General features: G+C 38.6%; 1 protein-coding gene across 1 annotated transcript in view; it reads left to right on the top strand.

Moving 5' to 3' along the window:
- LOC131080028 (uncharacterized) overlaps nt 1–8754 on the top strand; it is a 31144-nt gene extending 22390 nt beyond the window's left edge. Inside the window, exons 3-7 of the mRNA XM_058018120.2 lie at nt 4332–4547; nt 4960–6854; nt 7021–7086; nt 7205–7274; nt 7392–8754. Coding sequence (XP_057874103.2) covers nt 4332–4547; nt 4960–6854; nt 7021–7086; nt 7205–7274; nt 7392–8363 — 3219 coding nt within the window. The 3' untranslated portion in view covers nt 8364–8754. The remainder of the gene's footprint in view (nt 1–4331; nt 4548–4959; nt 6855–7020; nt 7087–7204; nt 7275–7391) is intronic.
- The last annotated feature ends 16302 nt before the right edge of the window (nt 8755–25056 follow it).

The following is a 25056-nucleotide window of genomic DNA, read 5'->3' as shown; positions in this document are numbered from 1 at the left end:
GTTTTCAATACACCATCAAATTAAACTGAAATTAAACTCTCCAAAGAAACAAACTCCAGCATATAACCAAGCATACCAAAATGAGCCTCTCCAAGTTATTAAATAGCTCAATCCTTGACTCTTCGTTCGCCCCGTCTCTTGGAATTCCCTTCTATTTATTATGTGACTTTACTTTATAATTCGACGTTGACATAAAAAGTCACTTTAATCTGTATTAATAAATAATTAAATTAAATTGTCTTTTAAATTGTTATGTTTCGACAACTTAAACTTAATTATTTAAATGGATTTCCCCAAAAAGGGGACATTACAAACACTCTCTCCATGATTACTCCACTATTGCTGGAGGACAAGCAATCTCAGGAAAGGCGGATTGTCATGCCCCCACCATGAATCAGTCTTGTGCTAAAAAATTAGATTAAAGGATTAATAAGTCGCATAGAAAAAAACAGTAATTGAAATCGATGCCTATTCTAGTAAATACATAGTGATCCGATACAACAATGAGTTAAGGCATTTATTTTAGACGTGTGTTAAAGAAGCTTCGGTTGTGTTTATTAATGGGGGAGTGATTACAATTAGTCAGCGAATTTCTTGAGTTAAAAGCAGCGGATCACTATGAAAGGGCGGCAACAATTGAACAGTCAGTGATCATTATGAAGGGACATCGGGGTCAAAAAAAGAAGAGACAAATTCTTTCTAAGAGATGGGACTTCTGGAAGGAAGATGACTCTCCATCCCCGTCCACCCCTTGAAGATATATAAGGCACATCATCCATTGAAGGAAAGCATCGAAGAAGAGAGATTTCTGATTACTTATAGTAGAAGCAGCCGATCAGATTATTATGAGGCAAATAGAAGTCTTGTGCATCAACAAGTATTTGGTATGCAACATAAATAATGATGTTCTGCACCTATATTCTTTAATATATCTTTCATCAAGATTTTAATAAGCCTTGCAAATTTATTATGTTTCTTAATTAACAAATAAGTTTATCTATTCTTTATTCTTACAAGCAATCATATGGGAATGGAAGGGAGTATGTTAGGGAGAGGCAGTAGTCAGGTTCCCAAGAATTAAGTAGCCCGCCCCAAATGATGGAATTGTCTTAGTTGGATCTTCTTGCCATTTGTGTGCCAAGGGGCGAGTTGTCTTAGTTGGATGCTTTGCGCTCTTGGGCTTAATTGGGCTGAATGGTCTTCCTCAATAACCCAGGTTCCCTTGAATTAAGCAGGTCACCCCAAGTGATGAATTTGTCTTAGTTGGATATTCCTGCCACTCATGGGCCAAGAGCTGAATTGCCTTAGTCGGATGCTGTGCGCTCTTGGGCTTAATTGGGCAGAACAATCTCTGGGCACCCTTTGTGGTTTCCCTTTCCAAACCCTACTATGGTTGATTATGGGAAATGTAACTATTGATGCTTGGTTTTAAATTTCAAAAAAATATTGCATGATTTATCTAAATAGATTAAGATGATTATTGAAATTTGATATAGATGCACTTATATTTGTTGCTGGATCTCTAACTCTAATAGGAATAATTGATCTTATGAATTATATTTCAAATATTGTCTAATACGATTTTAGGACCTTCAAAAAAATATTGCATGATTTATCTAAATAGATTAAGATGATTATTGAAATTTGATATAGATGCACTTATATTTGTTGCTGGATCTCTAACTCTAATAAGAATAATTGATCTTATGAATTATATTTCAAATATTGTCTAACACGATTTTAGGACCTAAACCAGGATTTATCTTGATAAAGACATTTTATTGGTAAATATATAATGCTAACTATGTTCTGTTTCTTATTTTGATTGAACTTGTGATCTTAGGATAAGATTTAAGATCATCCCGAAAGGGGACTCTACAGAATTCCATTTCCCACGTCAAGTGGGATTGAGTTGGCTACAGTGCACATTAGAGACGATCTAGGCTCCTCTTATAACAATCCATACCACCATGGTTGCTAAAATTAATAACCGACTATATACATAAGGCTTTTTAATCCTTTTTCTCACCTAAGGCTTTATCATATCAGTCTGTGTCTTAATTCAATGCCCCCTTAAATCACCGAGCCTTATTTAATTCATATATTCTCTTCTGCCCATCCTCCTGGACTCCACAACACTTTATTAATAGCTTGTCCATACTGTTGTTGCCTGCTTCAGATCCAGTTCAGGCCTGCATCGAGAGAGGATGTTTCATCACACCTTATGAAATTTTTTTGACATTCTGCATTGACTGCCCCTAAGTACACATTATACTACACCCTCATCTCTGAGTATCACTTTTATGAAGGCCCAAAAGATTTTTTTGACTGGAATCACTTGTACCCGTAGCCATTCTATTGCTTTTGGTTAAGATCTGGCTATCTTCTTAGCAGCCATTATTCATTTCAACTCCTCTACCAGTACTCTTAAATGTCCTCTGCTTCTGTTCCCACTTCTCTTCATTCTACCGACTATCCTCATTATCACAATATTCTAAATTACCTTTGCCTTTGCTATTGCACATGGAAAACCTCTTAAGTGGGCGAGTTCCTTCTCCGGTTTCTACATTTCAATCTAATTAATTTAATGAACAGTGATTTTAAAGATTAACTGAAGAAGGAAAAATGCCATTTACTCTGCCCTCTGAAAATGATGATTCTAAAGGAGAACAAGATTTGGGATTAGGGCTTTCAATCATTGAAGTGTTTCTAAGGAAACAAAACCAAAGACGTGTGGATGTGAAATTCAATTTTTAAAAAAAAATCAACAACTGCATTTCCATTACTCACAGTGATGCCCTGATCCATCTCTTGCTTCAGCATGAATTCTCACTTTTGATGATACATGTTGCTCCACCCCCAATACACCTTGCATGGTGAGTCTCCAAGATCCACGGATGCAACAATTGTCACTTGCCAATTGTTCCAAACTTCCAAACATCTATGAAAATTCGAGTCTTAGTTGATGTAGGTCAAGTTTCATTGCATGAGGATGCGTACTGTCCGTACGCCCTCCTCCTGATAGCCCATTCTACTATTATTTCATTCTTCTTCATTGACATGTCAGTGCATCATCTTTCCACTCCAGTACCTTGTTTGTGATTGTTGTCACATGTTAGTGGTACCAGGTTTTGTTCACACCTGGTGATGATACTTGTACTTGTTGGCTTTCTCTTTTACCTTGTTGCATACTCACACACACAAACAATTGTTAGTATGGTTTTGGGTTTTATTTAGGTCAACTTTTAGGGGCATTACACTTTCTGCTTCTCTAACCCTTCTATGGTATGTCCTCTCTTTGTTGATTTTAGCTATCCCTTGCATCAGCTTTCAAACTCATATTAACTAGTCTCTTTTGGTATTTGGATCATTGCCAAATGCCAATTTCCTTTCTTTCATTCTCCAACACACGAAACAACTGTCTTCTATTCTTAAAAAATCTCAAAATGTCATTGACCCAGAGTCTGCCTATAATGCCTGTTTCAACTTGCTAATGCCTAGTTTAATAATTTAATTACATCTTTACACCCACCCTTACCCTAGCGCAAATCCAACTTGATGAAATTTGTTTTGCTATTGGTTTGATGATCCAACCAACTGGTTCTTACCCTTATCCTGTTGCCTTTTACTGGTTCTGAATGATGGAACAAAGGACTTTGTGGCAGCTGCTCTATTTTTAAAATGTTTGGTGGGTTTTGTTTATGTCACTTTTGTTTTGTTTATTGAATGCTGAACTGAGTCCTTTGTGACACCAAGTTTTTGTTTTTCCCAGTCATTGTTCTGTTAACTATGGTTGAGTAGAGGTTTGTTTTATTAATTCTCAGATACAAGAACTGAAACTCGTATTCCCATCTCTGCTCACAGCCCATGGGTTTGGCTGTTTCAGTAACAGTATTTATTCTGAGTAACATTTTATAACAGACTTTTTGATGATAAAATATATAAGATGCATGTTGTATGGATATTTTCTGCTTGATTGGCCATAGATCTAGTGCAATAATTGTTTTTCTTTGATTATGATCCTACCTAGACAATATCTTTCTTGAACCTGAGATTAATCTCAGGAATTCCAGAATCCAAAATTTGAGCAAGTGTGGATAGTTTACATGCTGCTATGCTTCATTATTCCATTATTTATTTCATGAGTGGGGACTAGATCTAGAGAAATGGATGTTCTAGTTAGTTTTGAATTGAAATACTATTGTCAAATGGCACCATATATCTGTACGGTAGGGAATTTCAGTCTTTTAGCACATTAAAGTACTTTAATTGGTTCCTTTATTGATCAACTAATAGTTACTAAACTATGTTACTTCATTTATGGTTTCAAGTCTGTTGCTACAGACATCAAGCAGAATTTACTTTTGCAAATGGAGAAGATACTGCAGAGTCATGGCTGTAAAGTATATGTCCTCCAAGCATGGGGATGGCTTATTCGTTTACTTGGGGACCATATCATGAATGCCAGAATGCTTCTCAACCAGATGCTAAAAATACCAGAGCAAACCTTTGCAGATCCTAATTCACAAGTGCGCATTGCTTCTCAGGTCTGCTATTGAAATTTCAATGTTACTTGAGATTGTATGTGACTTGTGGACAATTTTTCCATTCCATTGCTGTTGTATTTAAGTTTTTTTCAGGAAGGTTCAATAGGAGAAAATCAATTTTTTTCACCTTAACTTTCTATCCATTTTCATAAATAGGAGTTCATATAATCTTTTCTTTGCTTTAAACATGTAAATTAACAATAAGATATATTAAATTGCCTCTATTATATTAATGGTGGATGGTGGCAGTGTGAGAACTGTATAATCTGGTGGGATTGCTACATCGATAAATATTTCAAATCTTTTCATGTTCCTTTTCTACTGATAAATTTTCTTTTAATAATCAGAACCAAAATGCTTGGTGCTGATGAGTTTATTGTGGTGGATTCCTATCATATTTTTTAATTGGCAGGTTGCATGGCAAGCTTTGATTGATGTTCTTATTCATTGTCCTATACAATCCACAGCAGACCAGGTTTCCCCAGGAAAGACTTCAGAGGTTGAACTAACAGCATCAGAAACAACTCATCAGTCCCAAGTCTTCCCACCTCTTAAAAACCTAAAATTGCTTATGAAGCCCATAATTGGAGTAATGAGTAGTAAATGTGATGTGTCTGTGCGACTTTCATGTTGGAAAACATGGAACTATGTTTTACATAAGCTTGATGGCTCATTGAATGACCCTGCTATTCTATCAATTGTTTTAGATCCAATTTTTAAAGTTATCTTTGAGACTGGGCCAGATAACAAAAATCTATGGATATGGGATCTCTGTATGAATCTCCTAGAGGAGTTTGTATTTTCAAAGGTTAAAGACAAGGATGATGAACTAAACATTTATGTAACTGGGGAGGTTTCATCTCCTAAGAATCCATGTCATGGGATATCTTTAAAATTCAACAAAGATAGTTTTCCAGCCTTTTCTATTAAATGGACTCCCTGGAATATTACTCACATTGAGTTTTTATTGAATAATGTAGGAGTTTTATGGAAATGTGGTGTCAGGAATTGTGAGCTCTCTGATTTCAGTAGTTTAACATTGAATGGTGCGCTGAGAATTTTTCGTTTAATATTAAGAGGTGTTCAGAGTGACTTGCAAGAAGACTTTAAGCCTCTCAATGAGCGTGTACAAGTTGTTTGCCTTATTCTAAAATTTGTGCAAGGATTGTGTCAGGACATTGATCTAAAAACTTCTCTGTGTGCCAAAGGTCCAAATAGTGTCATTTTTAGTTTGCTGGAAGTTATAAAGGATGAGATACCAATTTCTACTTTGACATCTTCTTCCTTCAAGATGCCTATCGATTTGAATGAAAATTGGAATAGTAAAAAGAACATGTTTTCAGATGGCCTTGACCATTGCACAAATGGCAATATACTTGGATTTCACATGACCAAAATTGATATGGTTTCTCCTGCTGTTTATCTTATTTTGGTGTGGCTCAACTTTGTAGCTCATCTCTGTTCAAATGCATCTGAGGAAGAGAAATTACTGGAAAAATTGGGAAAGCTAACTCAAGTTGTGGATTCTGGTGTCACTCCTTTGGAGAATTATCAAGCACTTGCTACTGTGTTGTACAATCTTGGATTAAATGCTGTCAATTTCAATTGCAATATGCAATTGCAAACTAACATATTTGATGAAGAAAAGAGCTTGCATTCTTTGCCTTTCAATGGTGATGGCTTTTTCTGGTTAAGAGTGTGGAAGAAATTTGCTAAGTGCCTCAAGGAGCATCTGGAATTTGTTAATGATGTTGATCTCACGGTAGATGCAGGGTATCAAACGATTTACAGTTTCCTTTTGTTCCCAATTAATACTAGAATAGTATATTCATCTGCTGATTCAAACAATCTATCCAGTCAATTTGTATCCCACAAAAATAATTGCAACGCAAGTCCTGAAAAGGAACTTGATCTTGTATTACAAGTGTGGACTTCTCTCTATAATTCTGTTAATCTTATCTCATCAGTGAAAAGTTCGCGGGTAAATATTTTTGGTGAGGGATTTTGTAAAAGAGCTTTAAAGGTGATTGAAGAGAAACACAATAAATACATTTCAAAGCAGACTGCTGAAGACTCTGGGTCCATACAATTGTCATTTGCAGAGCAGAATTACTTTCTGACAATAGCTGGTGGAATTGCTGCCCAAGTGCTTAAACAGGCACATGTCACTGCACCTGGAATGCTAAAGGTACAAAGGCAAGCAAGATTTGATAGGTTTGTGGGACCTACGATTCTGAACTGCAGTCCTGGGGGAAATGAGGCAAATGATCAATGTAATGTTAAAGGCATTTTGAATTTTGTTGCCAGGTAAAAATTTATTGAGATTGGCATGCTATCATAAATTGGAGTCTTTATTTGGCTTGTCAACTATTTGTTGCCATCCTATTGCCTTTGATTAGTACAATCAAAAGGTGATAGGAAAGCATCTGATTTCAACACTTTCACATTATTGTTGGTTTTCTTTATTGGGCAGGTTCTTGGAACTAGCAGGGGAACTGAATGATACATTTGCTGATTGCAACTTTGTTATGGTTTCAGGGTATCACCTTCATACAGCTTCCTTACTAGAATTCAATGCGTTTTTCTAGATTTTTGTTCTCTCATGCATATCTGAGAAATAACTTTGGCTATCCTTTCTTTTCTTTGATATTTTCTAGGGTGTTTGATGCAATGGCTTGCTTTCTCAGTTGCCTTTCTACTAGACATGATATACTTATATTTATGCAGGTCAGTTCTCTAGATAACGTGCTTAATATTTCAATCATTTTGAGAGATGAGATGGCATGGCATGGGATCATGTTAATACATATTTACTAACAACTATATGGTTACTGTTGTATTCAGAAATTCTCCCACCCTCTAGCCAAATGGCTCATTGCTTGCTCAAATGTGAAGGTAGTTTCTGAAGAAGGTTGTCCAGTATTAGAACTTGAGAAGGCATGGAGTCAGCTACTCAACTGCTTGCAGAAGTGTCAACCAGCAATCATATTTGATTCAAGTTTTTTAAGCCTTCAGACACCTTTACTAGTAGCGGCATTTCAACATATTCATTCTCCAATAGCTAACCAAACTGTTGCATTTTGGGAGGCCACATATGGGAACACACAGTCGCTATCGTACCCTGCATCACTAGTTCCAGTCCTCAGAAATTTATCACAGAAAGTAAAAATTAATCTACCCAGTTTCGATATGTTAATGAAAGGTCAACTGTCACCAGAGTCTTGTTCTATGAAGTGTGCAAATGATAATATTCTCAAACAATTAGATAATTTAACTTCAAATCATTTAAAGTCAATAGATTCTCACAGACCATACCGAGATTTTGAGAAGTCAAGCATTCCAGATTATCAATCAGTAGTAGACAAGTCAACATCATTTGGAGCAAATGATTGTAAAGCTAATGACGCCTTTAACTATATTAGAGTCTGTGAGCAAGGACAACATTCGCATTCAGCAGATAAAGTTCCATCTAGTAGCTTGCAAGGGGCTGCCATCAGTGAGGGAGAAGAAAGTGGTAAAATGACCCAGAAAGAAGGCAGTTCAAAAGGAAGGAAGAAGCTGGAGTTCATGGAAGACAGTCCACAAGATTATGTCTCAATACCATCAACTGTTAAAAGGAAGCAATGTCCTCTGACAGATCACCAGCGAGAGGTCAAAAGAGCACAAAGGGGTCGTGGGATGGACACCATGGGACACGGGCCAGGAATTAAGACTTATACAGCTGCTGATTTTAGTCAAGGAAATGGTGATTCAGAAGAGCCTGAGGAATTTAATCTTGCTGATATAATCTTCGATAAATGTAAAGAAGGAAGCTAAAATGTTACTGCAATGTGCTTTGCTCCATTGCCCCAAGCAACCAAAGAATTTAAATTGTTCATGAAGGTTTTTTTGGAGAAGCGAAATCCCCAAGATTCCTACCAACTTCTCAGATAATTTATATCAGAAGGATCAGACATGAGCTTCCAGTCCTTTTTGCATGACTCTGAGCTGTTTCCTTGAATAAGAGTTATCCCTGCAATTGTCAGTCGTCATTTTATTTCCTATAACCTTGTTAAGATATGTCCATATTAGTATAAACTAAGCAAACGGGTGCTTTTTCATCCGGGTGAGGAAATAGAGTTTAGCACCAAATGATTTGCTCGTTAAGTAGTAACATTTTAAAGCTCGTCTTTTATATTTATTTAAATGGTTTTTTGTTTTTTTTCAACTTCTGAGATATCTTGTTGCAAAAAATCAATGAATTAAAGAATGCTTTTAATAACATCCATGAGGCTAAACAACCTATGGGAACCATAGGTAGAGCCAGCAAAGAAGAGAATGCAAAGACCAAAGAGCAATCTGCTAAACCTCCTTTTCCTTTTCCTTCTGCATCTTGGATCTTAAACTGTGTAACTTGATCAAGAAATCTGCGACCCTTGTTATCTTTTCTTCTTCAAATAAACTGCTCAAGGTGTTTACATTTAGCATGTCATGTAGTGGATCGGGATACCATTGTAAGCTGGGCATTCCATGATATAGTGCCATTCTGTCTCCACAACCCTTTGGGTGCCATATCTACATTTTCTATCTACCCACTCCTTTTTAGGTATTATCCATCTTCTGGTTTCACACCTAAGTTGATGTGAACCAGTTCTGATTTGAGTAATTAACATTTTTGCTTTCCATTTTATATCCATTCCTATGTAATTTTTTTTGTGTATGGTCGTGTGGGATTGAAATGTCTGATGTAATATTCCTTTTTTCTCCCAAGTTGTCCTATCCACATGTTTTCTCTAAACTTTCCTTGCACGTATTTTTTTTATTTCACTTTTGTTATTTGGGCAGTCACTTATGCTAATACTCCATTTATTCCACCATTTAATGTTTTGCTTCATCCATGTATTCTTTCTTCTTTCTAGCTTCTCTTCCATTGCTATTTTTTGCCAATGATGTGTCTCCATGTTTTCTACTATTTTTAGATAACTTAGTAACCAGACCATAGCTGCTGCCTCAATAGGAAAAGCCCTTGCTTCTGCTAGAACAATCTCGTATGGAACAAATTATTTAATCTTGAGGCTATTTGTGATTAAGTGTTTTTGTAGTCTCCCTATCTGCCTCCATTTACTTTCCGAAGCCATATAAGACCACTGGAACCACAAGAAGGCCAAAAAGAGTCTTTTTAGTTTTCTAGTCCCATAGCTTAGGTTTTCAACATCTATTTAGCAATGAGTATAAGGCTTTCCATCCTCCTTGGATCCTTTTCGCTCTGCATGTTTCCCAGCTGAGTTTATTGTGGAAATCAAGGCCAAGGTATTTATATTCATTGACCATTTGTATAGGCTGCCCTAAAAAACAAATTCCCTATGAACCTTCTTTCTCTTCAAGGTAAAGATCATGATCTTAGTTTTGCTAGTGTTTACTTGCATCCCTGCCTCAAGACAATAAAGTTCTAAGGCCTTCAAGTGTTTCTTCAAATCTGGTGCTGATTTTGCTATTAAGATAAGATCATTAGCATATAAGAGGAATTTTATTACATAATTTGTCAAACGAACTCCCCCTCCACCAAACTTATCTATCCAATCCTCTAGTTTGTCAATGTATAACCCAAATAAGGTAGGATAAAGTGGGCAACCTTGTTTGACCCCAATGTCACTTCCAAAGCATTTTGATAATCCCTGTTTGGTTTGGAGTTTGGCCTAGACCTGGTCATACAACCTATGTACGACCTCTATAATGTTCTCGAATTTCTAGTTCTTCCATTCTGCTCCATAGTTTACTTCTAGGTACCGTGTCGAAAGCTTTCTTGAAATCAACAAAGTAGCAAAAGACCTCACCTCCTTGTTTGTCCCAAACCTTTTCAATCAAGTGAGGGTAATGCAATGGTCGATAGTGGAATGTTTCGGCCCAAATCCTGCTTGCCCTTTCACCCTCTTTCCCTCTTTTTTAGCCCAAATACTGATTCGTCTTTCTATTATGCTCCCAAAAAGTCTACCAAAAAGAGAATTGATCATTATAGTGCGATAATTTGAGGGATCGTTGATGTCACCACTCTTATGCAAGGGGATGACAACAATTGTTGTCCAATTTGTTGGAAATCCTTTTTGAATGACTCCATTGAATATTCTTTTAATGTGTGGTGTGAGAATTTCCATGCCCCATCTTAAATATTCCGCTTGTAAGCCATCTATATCTCGTGCTTTACTTGCTGCAAGTCTTTCAATTCCTTCTTTAATATTGTCTGAGAACAGCTTAGTTCTTGACTTGATTATCGATAAGGGGTCTTTATCTTGCACTCTCTCATAGAGTTTCTTTGCATATTCTAACCACTGAAGATTTGCGATGTTATTCTCTTTGACTATGTCTCTTTGTTGCAGCTCTCTCCAAAAGCCTCTAGGATTGTGCTTCCCAAGCAAAATCAACTCTTTTCGTCTAGTTTGCATATAAGACCTCTTTTTTCATTCTCACTAGCTTGACATATTCTTTGTTATTGCCCCATAGTTTGACCACTTTCTTTGCTACCTTACATTCTTTGTCATACCATGGATTTGTCGGAAAGCTATTCTTGCTACTTCTCTTACGTCTAGACCTTTTGCATTAATTGAGTGCCTTGAGGATTATTGATGTCAACTTGATGCTTTCTATTATTTCTTTGCTTGAATTGGTAAGCCCATTGACTTCTTTTCCTTGTAGCTACTTTTTGAGCATTGTTTGAAAGATTTCTTAGTTTTCATGTGTCAAGAGGACTGTACTTTGAATGACCTCTTTATTTTCTTTTTGTTGTATCTTCTTATGATGTTGGTTATCTTTCGACATACTAATCTAAATATATATTGGGTTATGGTTTGATTTCATTTCAGTGGGGTAGTCCTTCACCTCAACTTCTATAAAATTTGACATAAGTTTCTTTGAGCTTATAATATAATTTGCCACACTTCGATCGTTATAAGTGTGGTATGTGAAGTTCCCTGAGCTTGGCCACGCTTTTAAACCATTGCATATAATCAAATCATATAGGTTGCAAAATCCCAACAATTCTGCCCCATATTGTGTGATAGCTCCTTTCACATCTTGAGATACTCTTTCCCATTTTTGACTCCCTTCCTTTTTTAACCATAAGAGATTGTCACCTATTCCTTCTTCATTACTAAGGCAAAGAGATTGGTTGTCTGTTGTTCTAGCATTAAAGTCCCCCATTAGAATGATTTCTCCCTTGTGGTTGTATGTTGATATGTCCTTTTTCAAGGCTACGTAAGGGTTCTCTTTGTCTAATTTCCTCTTATAAGATTTTGAACTATGTGGAGCAAAGTAACATGTTGCAAGATATGTTATGAGCATTTTAGCCTCTATTTTCATCCATACGTATTGCTTATTTGGGTTTTCCTTTTCCACTTCTATATTTTTTTTTTCCCAAGATTCTTTTATTAAAATTGTTACCCCTCCATGGCCCTTTCCACTTCCTATCAACTCATTCCAAATTGATATATTTGTGTAACCCTAAAAAAATGGAACCTTACAACCCTCACGTTCGTGAGTTTCAAGGAGGACAATTATGTCCATCCCCTCAGCTATGGGCCCTAAACTAGGCCCTCTCCTCCAAGGATAACCTCTGCAATTCCAACTTATCATTGAGAGGTGTGCCTTGGGGGCCTCGCCTTCGTATTTATTATATGTTGTTTTGTTGCTGAACTAAGCTTTCCCTCTATACATCCATGCTTCTTTATCCACACTTCTCGCTGCAAAAACTTTTTCCATTCTTTCCGTCTCTCTTCTAGCTGTAGGGGATTAAATCCTCATCTTTGAAGAATCGTGTACCTCTGAGAAACCTTTTGTTCCTCAAAATTTTGATCTTGTCCTCTATGCTTTTTAGTGTTACTCTTACATTCCTATTTCTGCCATCTTTTAACACTACCAATTTTGCTTGCTTGTTGAATATGCCCTATCCACTCCACCTTGTTTGCTAGAAAGTATTTTACTAACCTATTGATGTGCTCACCTTCTCCATAGTCCTTCAAACCTTTTATGATTATATTTGCTACCCTATCCTTCTGATGCCTTTCTTCCCCTATTTGCACTTTAATCTACTTCTCTATGATTTCCCTTTGGCTCTTTGTTGATCCTTTTGTTACTTGTGCCCATGATTTTGCCTCTTCTATTTGTTCCTTTAGTTTAACTTCCTTCATCTCTATGTTTATCAATGCTGATTGGAACTCCTATAGGTGTGAAATATCTCTTTCCTCTACTGCATTAAATTTTTTTCCATTTTTAACTTGTTTTAATTCTTCCTTCATGGTCACAATTTCTTGCTACCCTGTTTTCAAATTGGCTTGCAATTTGACTAGTTCCTCTTTAAGGAACTTGTTCTCTTGTGTAAGTTTATGATTGGTGTCCATCATCTCTTGCGATTCGCTATGTTTCAATTGTTTTGATGCTTCCAAACCTTCAAGTCTCCTCTTTAGCCCCATTAGCTCCTTAACATATAGATCCGAGGACCAGGTTAAAGGAGTTGAATCAAGGTTGTATTGATCCAACTTTCTGTCCTCTTCTAACTTTTCTAGTTCCACCTCTTGTTTCATTCCCTCAATGCATTTAAGCTGGTGATTTTGCCGACACACTCTTTGAGCTTGTTTCCTAAAATTTTCAGGATTATCTAGCATTTCTATTTTTGTCTTTCCTTGATATTGCTGCTTCTCATATATGACTGTTTGGTTGAAGCTCCCTATCTTTGGCAATATTGTGATAAACTTGGTGTGCCCTAGCCATTGTAACCTTCTAGCTATATTGGCTTGGCTTCATTGTAATATTCTCTTGTATTTTTTCGCATTAACAAATGTAATCTTTTCACTTATTTCTGAAACTTTATCTTGTGTGCAGACATGGGGTTCCAAATCTTTCACAAAGAAAGATGGAGCAAAAATGCTTCATGCTCCTTTAAGGTCCCTCCCCCACATTTTCCATTTGGTTTTACCAAAAGCACATTGTGTGCCTCGTCCTTGTAGTTTGAAAAATCTATTAATAAATCTACCTCTGATCTTGAGATGTTTTCTTCCATATTGATTAACCACCAGTGTTTTGGGTTTAATGAAAACTGAAAAAAAACCCGTTGCCAAATATTAAATTGCCGTTGTCAGATTCGTTTGTGTTGAATTTGTCATAGTTTGAGATGCATTCAAAGAAACTAAAAGAGGGACCCAATTGTTGCAAAATCCACCACTGATGTATGAACATTCATGATACCATAATTATTTCCTTACCATTTTTTACAGGAAGAATGTGTGCTAACTTTTTGAATCCTTTCTTTTACGCGTGGTTGAGTGCTCTCCTTTGTTACGTGAAACATAAAATTTTGCTTCTTGATTCATAAGGTTTTTGGGCAAGAAAACGATAGTACTGAAAAGGAATGGAAACTACACTTTAGATCAATTGGATTCCAAAAACATGTTCTTTCAAAACAAACTTCTTTATTTTTGTATTTTTCTTTTCCCTTTTAAAGTGTACTCAACCTACTTTAAAAAATTAAAAAAATTATAGGTTCTATACCAAAAAATTTCTCCCCTCCATTGATATTCAACACTTTTTGGGGCCTCCATGGACTATTATTGTTTAAAAATGAAACTGAAAACAAAAAAATAAGAGAATTACAAGTTTTTACTCTCTTTTTGAATCACATAAGAATGGGTGTCTTAATATATTGGGGGAGAGCATCCCACAACTATGTGTTCTTTGTACCCTTTAAATTTTTAAATGATACATTGAATTTTTATAATCTCATTTATATCTTGTTAAGAGCTTTAAACTATTGTTTAAGATTTTGATTCTGTAAATAATTGCACACTCTAAAATCGAATATAACTTTAAAAAAAAAAATATCCCATTTCATTCTACCATCGACAAAGTCCACTCTTTTTGATTGTGGTGTCTTAATTTTGAGACCTAAGTGTGGCTTTAATACTCTCATGCTAAATATCAAGAAAAGTGGTTGCTCATCTATGTGGTTGTTCTGAAAATTTCATTACTTAGAAGGCCAAAAGGAAGCACTTGGTGGACTTATGCTAGGCCTTCATTAGCCAACAACTTCATTTTTTGGAAGTAATGTTTTCTAGGTCTTCGTCATTGTTAAAAAATGCAAACGTGTGAGAACAAACGGTTTAAAATTGTTTAGGAATGTTGATTTGCAAGGTTTCAAAGTATTGCTCTCTTTTTTTGATTTGGGTAATAATCATCTGTAGAGGGTTTCCAAAGTTTATTCATTTTTGGTGTTCTCGGTATGGATCTCTTTGTTGTTTATACAATTGTAATTATATTTATATAATTACAAATATCTATACATAATTCTAATAGTAATGGGAAGGAAACTTGAATATCTATGCATAATAGTAATGGGAAGGAAACTTGAATATAATTGGAAATACGGTAGCCTTAAGAAGTTTAAGTTATGTATGTTTCTAAATTTTTTATAGCAATATTATTAATACAAAAAGGAATTAATATTTTGGACTTCTACACAAACTTATATTCTTATATTTTTGTAATTTTGTATTTTTTTTCTTCTAAATTTAGATTGTTTTGTCAAGTTTTCCAATCACAAACTATGTTTTTTTAACTACTTCATGTACAACATATCTAATGGACAAGATAACATAATCATAGACACCTTATCAATTTTTCATAAACATTATAAATGGAATGAGTTCTTCCTTTGGCCTAGTGAACAAATATTAACTTGTAAGGGAATCATTTCTAGTTGAAGGTTTATGCACAAGTTTTACTACATCGCCCATGACTATATTTTTTTTTGCAAATAAAGCATGATTTGCTTGCACATTTAATTGCAACTTATTTGAGGTGGTAGGGCTACACCCTACTTATAGGTTGCTCATAACTACAAATGCAAGGCTCAAGTTTTTGAATATCTCCATTAGAATTGGATGTTGGGAAGGTAGATGAGTCATTGATGAGATCAAATGCCTCTCATTGTGCTTGATCAATTTTCATTAGCCATATTTAGTTGTTTAATTTTTTAAATTTTCGTTGAACCTCTTTCTCCCTATATAACCAACAATTTTCCTTTACAACTCTTTACACCTTTAGCTCTCTCAATTTTCAAGATTCATATTTGTTTTTGTTTTGCATCTTTTTGACTTCCTTACTTTCATCCACTTCCTCGTTTAATCTTGCAATGCTTGTATCCACAAATTTTATTACTCCTACTTCTTAACCATTTGTTGTAAGCATATACTATGAGAATTAATGATTGCTTGTTTAGTTGAAGCATATTAGCTTGTATGCAACATTTGAAATAAAAGTTAGAGAAATTTAGAGGGTGATCCATTTGTGGACAACTCGTCGTCTTTAGTGCATATCATAAATTGAATGTCATGTTCTTACTTAGTAGCTCCATCATCAAAATGATCTTTATTTTTTGCATCCCAGTCTATTTAATTAGTAAAGTAATGACTGTTGTCCTCATTTTTGTTTTAAAAAATGAAGGACCATTACATAAAAAAATTCTGAAAAAATGGATTTTTTTTTCTCTATGACATGCTTCCTGATGCAAAATTTTGACTAATCCTTGGACTGGCTTAATCCTTAGTCCATCCTCGAACCACGTTTCGAATTTCGTCGCATTCAGGATTCGTTTGCTATGTCTTTCCTTCAATTTCAGGTTTTTTCTCCCTGACTGCAGGTGGGAAATTTCTCTTGAATTACAAGTTTTAATGATTTCCATTGTTTTGGTCTTTGTAGGGAAATTTTTGACTCATTACAAGTGCACTTTATTGAAAATAAGAACTTGTAATTTTCTTTTTATTTCCCCCTTGATGCTTTTTGGCTTTTTAAGTTAAAATAGAGATTTTTTGGATAAGTTACAGGTTTACTTGTAATTTTTTTGAAAACCCCTACTTTAATGTCTTTTGCTTGTAATAGTTATTTTATTTTCCCTTTAGAAGTAATTTTAAACTTGCACATCTCTCTCCAAAACCCGATTTTGCCTGAAATGAAATAAAGTGACATTTAAAACTTGCTATTTTGCCCAAAAAACCCGATTTTCTCTATAAAGTGCATTTTGGAGGATTTTAAACTTGTAATTGCATTTTCAAAACCCGATTTTGCCTTGTTGAGGGAAAAGTGACATTTAAAACTTGTTATATGGGAAATAAAACCCAATTTCCTCTATTGCATGTGAATACATGAATTAAAACTTGTATTTTCTTCCCAAAAACCCGATTTTCTTCTCCTAAGCCAATTTTTCCACAAATTCTTCCCATTTTTTTGTGGAGAAATTCAAGGAGTAAGGAGGCGATTTTGTAGCAAGGCGATTTATGTGGGTTGAAGAACACGTTGTTGTTGTTTGGTGATGATTTACCCTCATTTTTTGCAAGAAACGGTTTACCATGTGGTCTCTTGAATCCACATTTTGGGGGATTTTTACTCCACAATACAACAATCTCCTAAATCGTTTTTGCCTCTCTTGCCTAGGCGTTGAAGTTGGGAGAAGTTTCAGTCATCCCTTGGGCCATTTTATTTGCATTTGCTGCCACGTTTTTCAGTTTATGACGTTTTTGTAAAAACGTGGCTAGGGTTTTGGATTGCGGTTTGTCTCTATTTAAGAGCTATTCCTCTACCTTCCAAAGATTGATCATCTTTTGGTGAGGCATTTTTAGATTGAATCAAGGTATGATTTCTTCTCTTTTCTTGTTTCATTTTCTTGTTTTCTTGTTTTCTTATTTTCCTTTCTAGTTGTAAATTTGTAAATATGTTGTTCTTGCCCCAAAAATCGGTTTTGTGAGAGAGATTTTCCCCCTTGATGAGCAATTTTTGAATTGCATTGATCTTCCCCATTTTCCCTCTTTACTTGTATTAGGGATTTTAAATCCTGATTACAAGTTGGATGAAAATCTTTGTTCTTCCCTTACAGTTAAAAGAATTTAACCATTTTTGGTTAAAATTCCAAGTTGCAAAGATGAGAAATACCCATCCTTTCAAAATCGGGTTTTTAGAACCGGATTACATGTTGAAAGTTCTTCCCATTTTCATGAAAATGACATTCCCAGATCTTCCCATTTTTATCCATTCATGTCACCCATATCCGTACTTTCCATTTTCATCATTTTCCGCAAGTCTAATTCTCATTTTTCACCCAATTCTCCATTTGCAAATTTACAAGTGTACTTGCATTTGGGTTTTAAAAATTCGATTGCATGTATGCTCTTTCCAACTTGTATACTTGCAAAAATTTCCCCAAGATCCGAAATTTGTCAAAGTCAAGATTCCCCCATTCCCATTTATTTCTCATTTTTCTCTCACAAAAATCGTGAAGTGTAAGAGTTGAAATTCTTCCCATTTGAAGAAGGAAATATGTTAATTGCAGCTGATTGATGTTGCCTTAACACTTTTAAGTCTTCATCATAGTATTCCAGGTTGTCCTTCAATGTCAGATTTGTCATCATCTCCAATTCCAAAAAAGATGAAGTATAAATATGACAAGTACCAAAACGAATTGCACCTTCCCAAGTTTCCTCTCCTTTGGTTCGCATAAGAGATACAAAGATAGGGCATGTGGACATGTCGAAATTTGTCAAGAGGGTTGAGGATCCGCAAGATAGTAATATGCAGTGGCTGTTGGACAACCATATCCATCACGCATCTTCTTTTCCAGTGGCTTCCCTAGAACCTGAATTTGTTCTCACTTGCGCCCATCACTTTGACAAGGAGACAAGAACCATTAAAATTGATGATGGAGAAGCAATAATCTGCCTTGATGCAGACACAATTGAGAAAGTCTTCAGAATACCTCCTGCACCTGTTTATATGGAAATCTCCAAAGATAGTGTAGCTGAGTATTATGTGAAAAGGGAGAAAGACTGCAAACATCATATCAATAGGTAGATCCATGAGCCACGGGCCACCTTCTCAAGGTGGGATAAGTTGTACCGTTGTGACTTCAAATGGGAGATTGGAGACATCATAACCCTCCTTAAACAGGATAATGGGCCTTGAACATTCTAATGTTTTTGAGCCATGGATGTATCAGTTCATCATGTTCATAAGGCAGTCCCATCATATATCATGGGGAGAAGTCATCAACGATGCCTTGTGTGAACAACTTTCAACAGTCTCTTCCACCATGACTTTCTACATGAACTCATATTTGGTGTACTTGGCAGCATCACTTATACATTTTCCAGGTCTTTCTACCAGGGGTGATCGCTCGCTTATACCGGTATGGGAATACTATGATCAACTGCCTTTGAGACCCAGCAGATTGCATTTCAGAAGAGTTCAAGATGCATTCTTCGGTTACTTCATGTGTCAGTTTGACAGAACTCTAAATAACAAAAGGGTATCAAATGAGGCATGGGAAAGAGTGAATGAGTATGGATTCTTGTTTCTTCAATTCCCGACCTTTACCTATATGAGAGTCAGATGCTATAGTGAGCAACCATACATGCTCCCTAGATACCCAACTGATAAGATCATTCTTATGGAGTTGGGAAGACAGATCATGGTTGTCCACGCTCATCAGTCCGCTAGACATAAGGTTGGAATGGGGATTTCTACAACAAACCCATTGAAAATTGGCCGGTATTCTCTTGTCACATCCGTCAAAGCCAAGGCTATGGAGACCAAAATGCAGGAAATTAAGCTCAACAGGTTTAAGTCCAGAGCTGATTTTGATTATCGAGGTATGAAGGAAAAGATCAAAAAATCCTTCGTGCACGTGCATCGTATTGAGGATATCTGGGTAGATCTCCGTACAGAGGTGGAAATTCTAAAGATGGATTACTGTAGGCTCACTGTTGAGCAAGTTGTTGGTTTGAACTTAGTGGATATTCCACAAGGGATGATTGACGATGGGCATGTACTTGATCCTGAATATATTTCACGAAGGGTTGAGGAAGCTCCACTTCCTTTAATCCAATGGTCACACAAGGAGTGCATTGTTTGCCACATACGGGTAAACGATTAAATGTAGAAAGTAAATGCACAGAACATAATGAGAATATATTAAAGAACCAACCCCTATATTAATTCAACAGTCCATGTACATCAAGTGCTTATAACCTGACGCCCAAATATGCCCATGATGATGCCACTAAGAAGGAGAGGTATGCAATATATAATACCCAAAGGGGTGCAACCAACCGTCGCGTCCAACTGCCCTTCAGGAAGACTAACTGACTGTCGTAACACATAATTATCGACGATAACGTAATATAATACGAAAAACATAACATAATGATTATTCCTGACAACATCATCCCCCCAAGAAAAGAAGTCATCTCTGGATGACCAAATACAAAATAGAGATGATGGTCATACACTAAACAAAATCAAGGTATAGAAGAAGAAGGGGGCTGAGGGGGCGTCCCTGAAGCAGTAGGTGGCAGGGCTGATGATGATGCTAGTGTCAGTCGTGCGCATAGATCATACACCTATTGTGTCTGCACCTATAGGTCACGCTCAACAACCTTTCTATGTTCAATTGAAGACTTAACCATCTGGGAAGCCTCCAGGAGCTTTCTCTCCTTGGCATCCACCATCTCTCGCGCCTATACCAGACTAGTGCTCAGGGTCGCCTGCTTTGCCCTTGCGTCCTCCAACTCTACAGCTAACCGTGCCTTCTCAGTAGTGAACTAAGCCCTCTCGACTTCCCACACTGCCTCCCGACGATCCAAGTCTCTCTGCACGACCTCAAGCTGGGTGGCCAACTCTTCCCGATCTCTCTCCGTGGCCACCCTCGCAGTCAGATGTCCTGCAGACACGGACTTTGTTTGGTGAAGAGTGTAATACCCTTCCCTGAAGGTCTACTCAATCTACCTGCCGAGAGACTCCACTACTGGCATGCTCACTGCCCATGCGACCAACATCTCTGCCATCTCAGTTTCTGGCCATTTGCCTCTCTCAAAACAGGCAACAAATGCTTGCGGACAACCCTCCCACATAAACCTAAGCAGCCGCTCCAACTCCTGAATGGTGTTGTCAAGGCCCTTTGACTGAAGGGAGGCGATAACCTCCCACCCTCGGCAGACCTCCTCTTGCAAATAAGTCTGTACTAGTTCCTGAAAGTAAGTCTGCCCTCGGTCCACCATGTCTTGGAGGTACGCCTCCACGTCTACCCGATCTGGCTGCCTGCTCTTTGTGTGGCTCTCTACCCTGCCTCGCTGGCTGTCCACGTGGACCTTCGCCATCTGCTCCAGTGCCAACTCCCTACCCTGTACCTTCGTCAAGTGTGTCACATCCTTGAGAGAACCTTCACTATCTAAGTCCACAACCTCTGCATCTAAGTCCTCCCGAGGGTCATCACGCACGGGGGTAGCCCATGAGGGAGAAACGGTAGTAACAGGCCTAGGCGACATGGGTGTCATCTCGAACTCCCTACTCAACCAACTGTCCTCCTCGAGGGGGTGTAGTATCCCCTCGTCTAGTGTTGCTGTTGTCGCTGTTTGATCGTGCCCCTGCACTTTCCTTGTGGGTATGGATTCACCCACTTCTTTTGATGGAATTATCTCTATCCTCCCTTCCTCAGTCCTTGATGGAAGCCCCATTAGTACCGACGACCTCTGCTCCCCAAGGTCGGGATGGACGCAATGCCACCTGTAGACAAACTCAAATGCACTGAGGCGATTAGCATGGGTGTGGCGAACAAGGCTTGGGGTGTGGCTGTGGATGTTGGTACGGCCTCAACTTAGCTTACCCACTATCTCTGTCTGAATCACTCGAGGCTTCTGAGGTCTCTTCCCACTCGCTGTCGAAGTCGTCAGACTTGGAAACATCCTACCTTCACCTCTTCTGTCCTACCGTAGGTGTCAACCCTACATCCATATGTCGCCAATAGAGGATGAGTGGCTCCCTTGGTGCTAGACTACCTATCGGTTTGATGTCTACTTCATCCTCGGGCAGCTGGGAACACATGGCCTCCAGGAACAACCCAATGGCATAGTGCGACATGTAGAAGGTGCGGTGGTGTAGAGTCATGAACTCATACATCCTGTCAACAAATACTGTAGCCCATTCGTACTGCACCCCATTCATAAGTCCATTCATCAAAATAATCTGAGGTAGGGCGATATCTAATGCACAGCTAGACCCGGTAAGTCGGCTCTTCACGACATCCATGATACAACTCCATGACCCTTCGGCTACAAATGAATTTTTCATTCCCCTATTTTTTGTGGTGTTGGTCATAGAGGCAAGTTCAACTGGTGTAAGGTTGTGGGAAACCATCTTCACCCAGTGCTCCTTCATGTCCTTATTCATTTTCTTAGCTTTTAACTTCACTTCCTTCCCATTGCGGTCTGGTATGCCAAATACCCTTGTAAAGTCGGCAGATGTGAAGGAAACCCCTAGCCTATGGTTGTCGTAGTCGAACGTGCTAGTTCTGGAGGCGGCGTCAAACACGTCGACCATCATTCGCAGTGGTACCTCAAATTTTTTTATGGGGAAAACAGGCATCTGGATAGCCCAATGAACTCTTTCTCACTGTAAATTCTTTTTCACTTCGTGATTGACAACATTCTCCTGCCACCACTTGTGGCACTCGGCTCCATTCACACCCTCGAACACAATAGTGTCGGCGGTGATCTTTCCTGTGGCTGTGGCTATCTTTGGCCTGTGTTTCTGTTTGTTGGCACTGGTGCTTGTATCGGTGCCTCCTACAACTTGAACTCCGAATGGTAAAACCCTCGCGGTCTTGTCCATGTTTGTCTGCAACTTTACTCACCAATGGCATTTGTCGGTTGAATGCATTCCCTGTAGTTTGCCTCTCTTTAATGTGCCAGGTGAGATATGGCTAGCCGTGGAACCGTTACACCACTTCCCCTTTCCTGCGGCAATGGTTGCGTACCCATATGGCTACAATGACCCCTTTCTGCTGCGACGGATATGCCAAGAATCCCTTCTTCCATGGGACCATCGCCTTTCTCTTCAGGCTGAAGGCCTATGACTGTGTGTGTGTGGCTTAGCACAGGTTGTGCGTGTGCGTGGCTTTGTACGGCTGCGTGTGCATGTTTGTGCGGGCTGCATCTTATTTATGCCATTGTGGTCTATTGAGGCGGTGGTTTGTACAGTGGTTTCCATTGCACGAGGTTCCTACCATTTGGTGGTTCCACCGTGGGTGGTCCCACTGGTCGGTGGTTCCATCGTGAGTGGTCCCACTGTGGCTTTTTTTTTTCAATTTTCATTTTTTTTTTCAATTATTTTTTCCCTAAGGACTTACTAGTGCGACTATCGCTCGTGGTATGGTTTCAATTTGGAGCCGTTCATAGCCTCGGGCACCTATTTTCCGTCCAACGTTGTCAGTCGGATGGCCCCGTTGGCCCCAACTTCACGAATTCAGAAGGGTTCTAGCCATCTCACCTTAAACTTCCCTGGTTTGATCTCGTTTTTCCCGTTGTATTTCAAAACGAGTTGTCCTGGTGTGAATCTTACCCGTTTTAAATGTTTGTCATGCCATAATTTTCTTCTGGCTTGTGCGGCCTCCATGGCCTACTATGCCACCATTTGATGCTCATCCAACTTGTTCAAGTTGTAAGTTCTCTCCCATAGGCTTTCCATGTCTCTGAGTCTATTTTCAATTGCTATTCGTAGACTCGACACTATGAATTCGACAGGCACCACTACTTCCTAACCATACATCAGTTGAAATGGAGTTTGACCGGTGGTCACCTTGTAAGTCATTCTATAGGCCCATAATACAGAGGGTAACTTCTCCTCCCAATCTTCCTTTTCTACCCCACAGGACTTGTAGATTACCAACACCAATATTTTATTAGTGGCCTCAACCTGCCTATTCACGCGTGGGTAGTACGGGCTCGATAATGAGTGGAAAATCTTAAACTTGGTGGTCAACAACCGTATGACATGATTCACAAAGTGGCCCCCTCGATCACTTGTCAACTGAATAGGTATGCCATATCTCGTAATAATTTGTTCATAGATAAATTTAGATGTACTTACTGCAGAGTTATTCGAGAGGGCCCTCGCTTCTACCCACTTAGTCAATTATTTTGTCGCGACCATAATGTAACGACATTGTCGTGTACGGCTAGCCTTAAGAGGCCCTACAAAGTTGAGTCCCCATCGTTCGAAGAGTTCCTGCACGTGCGAAGGGTTGAGGGGCATGAAGTCCCACTTCAAAGGTTTGCCCACCTATTGGCAAGTGTCACACCCCATGACCCACTCCCTGGCATCAATGTGTACGGTTGGCCACCACAACCCTACCAGCAACACCTTGCAGGTCATAGTGTCCGGGCCCATATGTCCGCCTGCGGGTCCTTCGTGTGCCTCCCTCAATACACTGGGGACTTCCTCCTCCATGACACAACGCCTTAGTACATGGTCTGGTCCCATTTTGTAGAGTAAGCCATTGATCAGTGAAAAGGTCCTGCTCCTTAATACTAGCTTCCTCTATTCCCCTAGGGGCATGTCCTCTGGGAACCGAGACGTTGACAGGTACTCTCCAATCTTCTTGTTCCACGAAGGGAGTACGACTATTTGGAACAAGTGCGCATCCAGGAAATCATCATTTACTCCCTCCAGAGGTTCCCCTGACTTGATCTGGGACAACTTATCGGCTATGACATGGCTTCGCCCTGGTCTTACTACAATTGTAAACGTGAACTCCTATAGTAGCAATAGCCAATGACTTATCCTCCCTTGGATAATAGGCTTGTTTTCCAAGTACATTAGTGCCTGGTGGTCTACGTAAAATGTGAATGGTGTACCGAATAGGTAATGTCAGAATTTTTGTACGGTGTAGACCATGCCGAGGGCTTCGCATTTCATGGTACTGTAGTTCTTTTCAACCTTGGAGAGCAACCTGCTCGCAAAATAAATCAGATGGTCCAACCCGTGTCCTCCTACCTGGGCTAGTGTAGCCCCAATGACATAATTTGAAGCATCCACGTGAATGTGGAATTCCTTATCCCAGTTCAGGTATGCCAGTATGGGTGCTCCCATCAATCTCGTTTTCAGCTCTTCAAATGCGTCGCTCTGTGGCTTTGTCCAGATGTATGGCTCCCCTTTCCGTGTCAAACTAGCCAACGGGTGGGACACCTCAACAAAGTTCTTGATGAACCTCCTATAGTACCCTACATGACCAAGGAAAGACTTTACCCCAGTGACATCTGTAGGAGCTTCCATTTCTACTATGACCCAAATCTTGTTAGGGTCCGTTTTCAATCCTTCCTTGTACACAATGTGTCCAAGCAATCTTCCCTGTGGTACCATGAATCTACATTTCTTCAGATTAAGGGCCAACCGTGCCCTTCGACATCTCTCCAGGCCCTCCCCAAGGGCCTTTAGGTGGATGTCCTGTCCACTGTAAATAGACCAATCATCCAGGAAAATTTTGAAGTTCCCTACAGACATCTTGTCAAAGATGTGCAAGATGATGCGCTGAAAGGTCGTCGGTGCATTACATAGGCCGAAGGGAATTCGGTTGTATGCATACACAATGTCCTCCACCATGAAGGTCGTTTTCAACTTATCCTCCTTAGCGATGGATATCTGGTTGTGCCCAGAGAACCCATCT

This window comes from Cryptomeria japonica, chromosome 3 (assembly GCF_030272615.1).
Source record: "Cryptomeria japonica chromosome 3, Sugi_1.0, whole genome shotgun sequence".
Lineage (NCBI taxonomy): Eukaryota > Viridiplantae > Streptophyta > Pinopsida > Cupressales > Cupressaceae > Cryptomeria > Cryptomeria japonica.
Note: the sequence above shows the minus strand (reverse complement) of the source record. Positions and strands in the feature narration are given on the sequence as shown.